The sequence below is a fragment of the Morus notabilis genome, unplaced genomic scaffold (genome assembly GCF_000414095.1).
Source record: "Morus notabilis unplaced genomic scaffold, ASM41409v2 Scaffold177, whole genome shotgun sequence".
NCBI lineage: Eukaryota > Viridiplantae > Streptophyta > Magnoliopsida > Rosales > Moraceae > Morus > Morus notabilis.
This window is the reverse complement of record NW_010357654.1, coordinates 223,205-232,931: the sequence shown is the minus strand read 5'-3', so window position 1 is coordinate 232,931 and position 9,727 is coordinate 223,205. Positions and strand designations below refer to the sequence as shown.

Genomic DNA, 9,727 nt, shown 5'->3' with positions numbered 1-9,727 from the left:
AACCGCTCACGCATTTCTTGTTATATTGGGTGCGTTTGGAATTGGTTTCAAAATAATTCTGTTTTCAATAAAAAGTAAAAATGAGATTGTTTTGAGAATCATTCTAGAACCGATTTTGAAATTACGTTTGGTTGGTTTTTTAAGAGATTATTGAGTATAATAAAAAAGTGAAATGTGTGTATTAATTAATATATTATAATATTGTTGATAAGTACTAAAAAATGAAAATAGAAAAGTGAATAACTTTCAACTGTTTTCTAATTCCTTCACAAAAACCATTCTCCCTGTTTTCGTTTTCAAAATCTTTGCTAAACAAAAGAAGTTTCGTTTTCATTTTCATTTTTTACTTCTCAAAAAACGTGAAAACCGTTTTCAAAAACGGTTCAAAACACGCACATTATGTTTTACCTGTCTGGTTTGTGTTTCAATGCATCTTTTAAAGTCCTAAATGCCACTAGAGCAAGTCCATCTCTTCATAGGTTCTGATATATCCTGAGTTTCTACTGAAACACATATAGTAGTAATGGTGGGTTTTTCTTTTTCTTGCTTCTTTTTCTTTTTTTTTCCCCTGATTCAAATTTCGCCAAACTGATGTAGACTGGCATTTATGGGCGGCTTTTCGGGTCGGTTGCTGAGGTAATGGGATTTTCGTGTAGGTTGATGAGTTAATGGGTGACATGGAACGTGCAACGACATTTTATTCGAAAGGTGTTCGGTTGTTAGTCTTCCTTCTGGTGGAAGCACCATCCCTTATTCTGAATCCTCCGTTCTCTTTGACAAGTTCAGACCGGTATAGGCTCCGAACTTACATCGACATACTTAAGAAGAGGCAAGGTTATTCAAGGTCCCAACGGATGGCTATTTTGAAATGTGAGGACCAACAGTGTCCCCCTTGATAATTGGTAAATTTGTAGGTATTGTTTCTTGATAAAACTTGCCCCCGTTCCAAATCTAAATAATTTAATTCGTTTGTACAGATTCTTTGTGTGACTGGAGAAGATGTGATTCGTGAGAAGTTAGTGGCAAAACTTTTGTATTTGTTAGGGTGATGTACAACTTACAGTTACTATGATTTAAAGAATGACAAAATGTGCATTCGTTCTTTACTGTTGAACTATGTACGCCTCCAAACTGATGATTTGAGGCCGAAAACAAACAAAAAAAAAGCGCGTATACATTGTTTTATTTTATCCATACCATCTACGAATCCGTTTTTTGGGGAGGGACGAAACGTTTCGTCCGTTTCTCCTCCCCAAAATAAGCCACGCGGCGTTTTTTTTTTTTTTTTTGCTCTGGTGGAGAGAGAGCTTGCATGGGAAAGAGAGAGAGAGAGAGAGAGAGAGAGGGGAGAGTGGTGGTCCTTCCTGACTCTCCCGCTTGGGAAGAGAGAGAGGGGGGAGCAGAGGGGCCCACGTGCAGGGGGGTATGAGAGAGAGTGAGCTTGCCTGAGAAAGCGAGAAAGAGGGAGGAGTAGTGGGTCCCACATAAGAAAAGAGAGAGAAAGAGAGAGAGGGGCGTGGGTCTCACGTGTAAGAGAGCGGAGGGTGTTTTGTACAAAAATTTTTTTTGTATTGGTTTTGTTTATTGTGTTTATTTATTTATTTATTTATTTTAGAGTTATTTATGGTTGATTTTATCTGTTTTAATACAATTTTGTACTAAATTTTCAATACTCTTGTGATAAAATTGCTATAAAAAATAAATTAAATAATAGTAAATAGAATTAATTTCAAATCCCATGATGAAAGTGGGCACATATCAACATTGCATTAACCAAAAAAAAGATAAAAAAATGAATAAATTGTTTCTAAAATGAAAATAAAAGAATTGAGCACCCGTTAAAAAAATAAATTATTTATAAATTGTTTAATCTTTTTTTGTTTATAAATTGTTTTATAAATAAATCATTTATAAAACTTATTAAATTGTTTATTAAAAAAATTTTCCTCTTATCTTTTGCTTTAAATCTTTTCATACTTTTGTCTTTATTTTTTTTTTGTCTTTTTCTCATTTCTTTCTTTTCTTAAAAAAGAAAACACAATGCGTAAAATTATTATTTTAAATGAATCACGTGCGCAAAGACTAGTCTATCAATACATAAAAGAGCCAATGATCTTTTTTATAGGGCTGCCACGAAGCAACCCCTCAATTTAGTTCTTTTTTTTTCTTTCTTTCTTTATTTTTTGTAATTTTTTAAAAATTTAATTTTGTTGTGTGTGTGTTTTTTTTTTAAATATGGCGTTCCTCACTTTATTCGAGTAATTTTTTCGCATGTCTTATTATTTTATTTTTGGTTAGTTAAAATTACTTTCTTCAAATGTGTCCTTACTTAATTTTTCATTAAGTGTTGTCTTTACACATATTCCTTTTAAAATAAATTAAAAAAAATCCTAAATGGATGTATAAATGAATTTCTCATTATTTAGTAAACAATAAACTTTTCAGGTGTTTCCAACATAACAATACGTGCGGAGCACGTTACAAAATTAGTTTTACCTTAAAGGAGAACCTCTGTCGGCACCACGTTTCAATGTTATCTCGTCTTGAAATTAGTTGTCTTTTTTTCCTGAACAGTCCTCATTTTTTTAAAGGGATAAAATCATTTTGGTATCATGTGTTATAGCGAAACATGTTTTTGATACCATGTGTTTTTCATAATACTAAAGTGGTATCTCAACATTTTTAAAAACATCTTCTTGGTACCATAAAGCTGATTCTTTAGATATAAACTAACCTTACTACCCTTTTATGTAATTAATAAAAAAATAATAGATTTAGCAAAAAAAAAAAAAATCTTTTAACTTTTTTATTTTGTTGTTTTCTTTTAAATATTTTAATATTTTCAAATATTTTCTTTGTTTTTTTTCAAAAAAATACTAATTTCTATTTAATTGATAAAAATGGTTGTTTGGACATTATATGTCCTAAAAATTAGCTTCAAGGTACCAAGAATTTTTTTTTAAAAGGTCAAGAAACCGTTTTAATATTATCAAAAATACATGGTATGAAGAACATGATTCGCTACAATACAGGTTGCCAAAATGATTTTATCCCTTTTTTTAAAATCAACATTATGCAATTTAAAATCCTATCATTCTCTTCCCTTGAATGTGAAAACATAGCAGCATTGCTCCTTCCGCAACTTAAACGAACAAAAAAATTGATGCCGCACTAGATTGGAAACACTACTGCAAAAACAAAGAGAATAAGAAAACAACAATAAAAGAACCACGTTAGTGAAGTATGGTGGGAGGAGCAACCAAACGGTTGATGAGATGTAATTTAAAGGGAGGCAAAACTATTTGTGGTAGCGACATTGGTCGAGGCTTGCTATGGAGGTGAACCTAGTCACCTTTAGAGGGAAATTTTTGGTGTTTTTGGAAATAATGGGGAAGAGATGACCTTTTTAAGGGTGATTATGACGATGAGGTTTTGAAGCTCTTTGACATTTTGAAAATGTGCTCTAGAGACGAACTAAGGCCGTCTCGCGGAGGAAGATTCGAACTTCGTCAGAAAAGCTCAAGAACTTCAAGAACTCTCCAATGATGGTTGAGGGAAGACCTAGACAATTTTCCAAAGGACTTTCTAAGATTGCTGCACTTCTTTAAAAGCATCAAGCACACTTCAAATAAAACTTCTAGTGTGAAGAACACAAACTCAAAGAAAATAACCAAATTAGACGGTATAAGAAAAATGCTCAGGACCTCAGCTAATGTAGAAGAAAATTAGGAAAACCACCGATTTTCCCATGAGGACTTGAATACAAGAACTTGAACTCAGATACCAACTGATGTGAGATTGACAGAATCAATCATTTCAAAAGTTGAAATTATTATGAGAGACACAATCTAATTTTATCAATTACCTAGGAGCATGCTCGAGAGTGTACTCTTCAGACTCTACCTATTCAGGTCTTTCTTTGGAGGGAAATAGTAGGAAATAGGCCAATATAAAAAGTTTAAGAAAGTATATAGACCATTTTTTAGTTATAGAAATTAATAGGCCATAACTTGTCAAGTTATTGTTCATAACCAGATAAGTTATGGACAAACTTGTCAAGTTATGGTTCATAACCAGATAGGTTATGGACAAACTTGTGAAGTTATGGTTCATAATCAGATAAGTTATGGACAATAACTTATCAAGTTATGGTTCATAACCAGACAAGTTATGGACGGAAACAATAATTTGGCCTATTTATTAACTTATGTAAACTATTGGCTTATTAATTTTAATGCATATCAAGTCTTGGCCTATTTCTTTCTTTCTCCCTTCTTTGGAGGTATATTTTTGGACGAGCTGAGCCTTCTTGGAGGCTTGGGACCATATAGGCCCGCCTTTTGTGCTCATGTGATGCTCCTAGCAAGGATGGAAGTATTTTTTTTTAATTTCTTTTTCAAGTATTTTTCAAATCTATTAATTACAAAGATTAGACCCTCAATGGGAAACAAGGAGAGAAAATAAGCAAATTTAAGGTTGACAATGATGACGTGACTTGAAATCCGTACGAAGTTAGTGAGTTTGAGTTTGCAATAAATAGGTTTGTATTATAATCGGTTGACACAATTAACATGATTAATAAATATGATGGGTTATGATTGACCTCCTAATACGAATTGACACGATTAATTATATGTGTTATCTACAATATAATAATATGTGATATAACATGAAAGTTTATATGACATATTAAATACAAATAATGTAAATTTTAATATTTGTAGGTAAAATTTATTTATTTTTCTTAAATGAAAAGATAAATTGACCAATAAACATATTAAATCTGTCTTGTCCGTGTTAAATATGTTACTATCATGTTAGTTATTTATTCAATATATTAATTTAAATGGGTTATACGGGTTGACATGTTTAACACGATTAATAAATGAGTTGTGTTTGGATTGACATTTTTGATACGTTTAATAAACATGTCGTGTTTGGGTTAATGTTTTCTGACATAATTAATAAAAGGATTAATACGAACACAACCCACTAACATGAATTGTCACCCTTAAAATCAATTTCATGCATTATGAAGAAAAAAGTGTTTATAAAAATAAGAAAAAAAATGTAAACAAGAGAAGACTCCAAATCCTAATACCCGTGACATAAAAATGCAGATGTAACTTACCTATTTTTATAGTTGAAACTGTAGGGCCTGTTTGTTTCTGTTTCTATTTTCATTTTTCACGTTTTTCGAAAAAAAAAATTGAAAACGGGTGTTAAAAACGCGTTTGGTGTAAGTTTTTTTAAAAAACAAAAACAAAATCATTTTTGTCATTTTGTGGAAATCAGAAAACGAAAAAAAACTGTTTTCTTAATTTTCATTTTCTTTTCCTTTTCTCTCACGTTTTCTCTTCAGCCTCCCCCGTCTGAGTTTTTTTTTTTTTTTTTTTTTTTTTTTTTTTTTTTTTTTTTTTCTGCTTCGGCCATTCTTCAGCCATTCATCAGCCCAGAACATGACCACCGGTGCCGCTCAGATGTATGGCGCGATTCTCGTCGTCTCCCCCCCCCACCATCAACACCGCCACCGTCGAGTATGATTGCGAACTGCCACTATGCCCACGTGAACAGCCCTGGCCACGCCGACTACGTCAAGAACATGACCATCTGCGCCGCTCAAATGGATGGCACGATTCTCATCGTCTCCGGGGCCGACGGCGACAAAGGAGCACATCTTGCTCACCAAGCAAGTCGGCGTCCCCCCGTCGAGTACGACTGCGAACTGCCACTACGCCCACGTGGACTGCCCCGGCCACGCCGACTACGACTGCGCCGCCCTCCTCTTCTTTCTGCAGTTTTGATGTATATAATCATGTTTATTTAATATATTTAATAATATTATTTATTTAATATATTATTATTTTAAATATTATTATATGTTTTTAAAAATTAAACCACCAAATGCAGTGTCAGTTTTTTTTAAAACTGAAATCAATCTCTGAATAAAACTACAAAACGCATTTTCAGAAATAATTTCAAAATGAAAATGAAAACGTTTTTATTTCCATTTTCATACAGAAAATAAAATCATTTTGAAATCAATTCCAAACGCACCCGTAATTTCTCTACAAACCGCCTAAAAATCTTAGGATCGGGTTAGAACTCATTTTCGTGAGATTCTACCCGTTGGAATGAAAGGATTTAATATGTTTATAAAAAATAAACTCTAGACAAATTAAATACAATGATAGAAATGACATTTTACGTCTTAACAAATAGTTTTAAAGTATAATTTTTTTTAAACGTTAAGATACTAATTTTAATTTAATCTAAAGCACATAATACTTTCAAAAGCATATTCCGATATGATACAAGAATCAAAATGATATTTTCCTTGATTAGATTAAACGCGGAGGACACATAGACCCTCTTTTAAGCTGCATTGACTAATTTGACTGTTACGTACGTAGAATAGTCTTCCCCAAATAAAACAAACAATTCCGAACAAAAAAAAAAAAAAAGAAAAGAAAAGGAAAAAGTTGTACGTTTGCGCGCGCGCTTTACTTGACCTTTTGATTGTCCCAAAACGAAAAAAAATAATAATAATAATATTTTACTAAAATGCGCAGGCAACTCGGCGTTCGTTAGCAGAAGTTGGCAAAAGGGTAGAAGTCAGTTCCATTTTCCAACTTCCAAATTCTCAAGCACTACACCCCCGCGTAAGTTAGCAAAACCCTAAAGATTCCCGCACGCTTACAATGTCCTTCGCACGTGCGACTCTCACAAATTTCAGACCCGCAGCAGAGCAAGCTGCAGCCAGTGAGGAGTTTTTTTTTTAGTAGGAACTCCTTTCTCCATCACCTGGAATTTTCTCTCCAGCCAAACAGCCAAAGCTGAAAACTTTCTTTACCTAATTTTCTCTCATTTTTTTTTCTGAAAATTCTTGCTCGTTTACATCGCTAAAATTGCAATTTGTCGACTTGACCGAGTTATGGCGGGTTGTTCTTCGAGTTTAGGGGCCTCTCGTGTGTTGAGCTTCGGAAACGATGTCGTTTCGAGGAAGATATTGGTTCAGAGCTCATCATTTCACAGATTAGGATTTAGGCATGTTGTAGAGGAAGTTGCTTTGCCTTTGTTTTGTAGGGACAGTAGTTTTGGACATGTTTTAGTTAAGAAAAAACATAAATTTGTGATTGTGAACAATATGTCGGAGTCGAATGATGAAACCCAATTCCCTGTTGGTGCAGTTACGGTTCCCAAGGAAAGTAAGGTTTTGGAGAGTGAGAAAGAGCAAAGAATAGTTGGTGGTGATGGCGATTTTGATGAAAGTGAATTTGATGGCAATAATGGTAATGGAGGAATTGGGAATGGTGGTGAAGGTGATGGCAATGGTAGTGGTAATGGTGGTGGTGGAAATGACAATGGGGATGACAAGGAAGGAGAGGAGTTTGGGCCGATCATGAAGTTCGAAGAGGTGATGAAAGAGGCCGAGGCTCGAGGGGCGAGTCTTCCCTCCGACATGTTGGAGGCCGCCAAGAGTGTCGGAATTCGGAGGTTGCTTCTGCTTAGATACTTGGATTTGCAGGTACCCTTTTGATTTTAGTTGGTGTTTTTTCATGTATTTTGGATCAATGGTACAATGTCGCGGTACAATGTGGTTTACAAGAGCGTTATTATTTGTCTCGTGTTTTGTAGGGGTCTTCTGGGCTTCTAGGCTTTGTAATGAGGTCGTGCGCTATGCTTCGCAACCGAATGTTGGCTGATCCGTCATTTCTTTTCAAAATTGGAACTGAGGTTCGTTTGATTTGATGTACTGTTAAATTTGTCCTTTTTTCTCTAATTAAATTGTAGAAGTAAGATACGATGATACCATGTTTCTCTTTTGGTATGAGAGAGATATTGGTTTTCCTTAGTAGCTGTAAGTTCTTGCCTAGGTGAACCAATAACTGAGGCTTTCATGGTTGAGCCGTGGTCGTATCCTATGCAGTCGAGAGTGCTTGTAGTTTGTGTGACGGCTACAAAAGTGTTTTTATAAAAAATTATCGAGTAAAAGTTGTAAGGGTGTATTCAACATCTTTGTCATTGAATTCTGTCTTTTTTTTGTTGTCTAAATTCTATCGTTTTTAACCTAAATTGATGCAGATAGTAATTGATTCTTGTTGTGCTACATTTGCGGAAGTTCAGAAGCGGGGCAAAGATTTCTGGTCAGAATTTGAGTTGTATTTGGCAGATCTTTTGGTTGGAGTGGTGGTTAATGTTGCGTTAGTTGGTATGTTGGCACCATATGTTCGTATCGGGCAACCGTCTTTATCAAAAGGTTTCCTTGGAAATTTGCAACATGCTTATGCAGCGCTTCCTAGCAGGTTATTATTCTTTCTGAGAATAAGCTCTCATTTTTTTCTAACGAAGATAATCTGCAGTCTCTTCCACATCTACTAAGTTGTAGTGAAGAATTTTATGACTCTCTGATCCTGTTATGCAGTGTATTTGAAGCAGAAAGGCCGGGATGTAGATTTTCTGTGCAACAGAGAATTGCTACTTATTTCTACAAGGTATATATTTACGCAGACATGACTTGTGCTAGTTTCTGTTTTGGCATCTTATGCAGCATCGATGTTCTCTTTTGCTTTGCAGGGTATCTTGTATGGAGCAGTTGGTTTTGGTTGTGGTATTATTGGCCAAGGCATTGCAAATCTGATTATGACTGCCAAGCGGTAAACCTCTATTTAGAGACATCCTCTGTATTTATAAATATGTTTATTGTAACCCCACCAATATTCATAATAGGTTGTGGCATTGTGTTACAAAGATGATTTATATATTTCGTGGCATCATTTCTTATGCGTTCACATACCTGCATTTTGAACACTCAAACTACATGTAGAAAGGCATGATTTGTCGTCTGTTGCTTCTTTACTTGCGCCTCCTCAAACCAACAACCCCCCTGTGTTTGCTGCTCTTAAATGTGACTTTAATCAAGTAACTGTGGTGGTTATCTTTTTTTATTGACACTGTGGGGGGTTTTTTTTTTTTTTTGCCCCCCCCCCCCCCCCCTAAATGACAGGAACATAAGGAAATCAGAAGAGGACATACCTGTGCCACCTCTATTGAAGAGTGCAGCTCTTTGGGGTATGCCAACGTCATTGCTTTGAACTTACTATGATGTAGCAAGCTTATTACTCGCGTTAGAAATTTATGATTTTATAACCAAGTTTATTATCAATAACTGCATAGATAAGTGGCTACTTTCTCATTTTCTACTTCCTTAATCTTAGTTTTATATAATTCTTGATTTTAGGTATATACAACTAATCTTTGTTCTTGTCTTGGTATTCCCAAACTTGCAGGTGTTTTCCTTGCAGTGTCTTCCAACACTCGTTATCAGATTATCAATGGCCTTGAACGCTTGGTAGAAGGGTCACTTTTGGCAAAGCAGGTTCCACAAGTGGCTATGGCTTTCACTGTTGGTGTGCGATTTGCAAACAACATTTACGGCGGAATGCAGTTCGTGGACTGGGCTAGATGGAGTGGGGTGCAATAACTGTGTGTCCTTATAATATTTTTAGTTTTTTACTTTTAGAGGGTCATAGAACTTGGGCTCATCTTTTCTAGTCATGGCTGATTCATGAATGAAATGTCTGATTTTGGGAAAGAAATTTGAAATTTAATGACAAATGATAGTCGATTTTGACGACCCCAGAGTTCTTTGCGAGAGAGTTTCTGTCATAACGTTCAATCTATTGTTTATTGGTAGAGGAAGAGCATAAAAAGAGCATATTTTTGA

General features: G+C 34.9%; 2 protein-coding genes across 3 annotated transcripts in view; both read left to right on the top strand.

Annotated features, from left to right (window-relative positions):
* LOC21399988 (serine/threonine-protein kinase ATG1c) overlaps positions 1 to 1,182 on the top strand; it is an 8,676-nt gene extending 7,494 nt beyond the window's left edge. For both annotated transcript variants that reach the window (XM_024172302.1, XM_024172305.1), the window contains exons 13-14: positions 657 to 870; positions 978 to 1,182. In XM_024172302.1, coding sequence (XP_024028070.1) covers positions 657 to 870; positions 978 to 1,012 — 249 coding nt within the window. In that variant the 3' untranslated portion in view covers positions 1,013 to 1,182. The remainder of the gene's footprint in view (positions 1 to 656; positions 871 to 977) is intronic.
* Positions 1,183 to 6,749: 5,567 nt separating this feature from the next.
* LOC21399987 (protein RETICULATA, chloroplastic) lies at positions 6,750 to 9,727 on the top strand. Its single transcript, XM_010090269.2, has 7 exons — positions 6,750 to 7,528; positions 7,639 to 7,737; positions 8,086 to 8,306; positions 8,426 to 8,495; positions 8,578 to 8,657; positions 9,008 to 9,072; positions 9,291 to 9,727. The coding sequence occupies exons 1-7, from the start codon at positions 6,935 to 6,937 to the stop codon at positions 9,482 to 9,484; spliced, it is 1,323 nt and encodes a 440-aa protein (XP_010088571.1). The 5' UTR covers positions 6,750 to 6,934; the 3' UTR covers positions 9,485 to 9,727.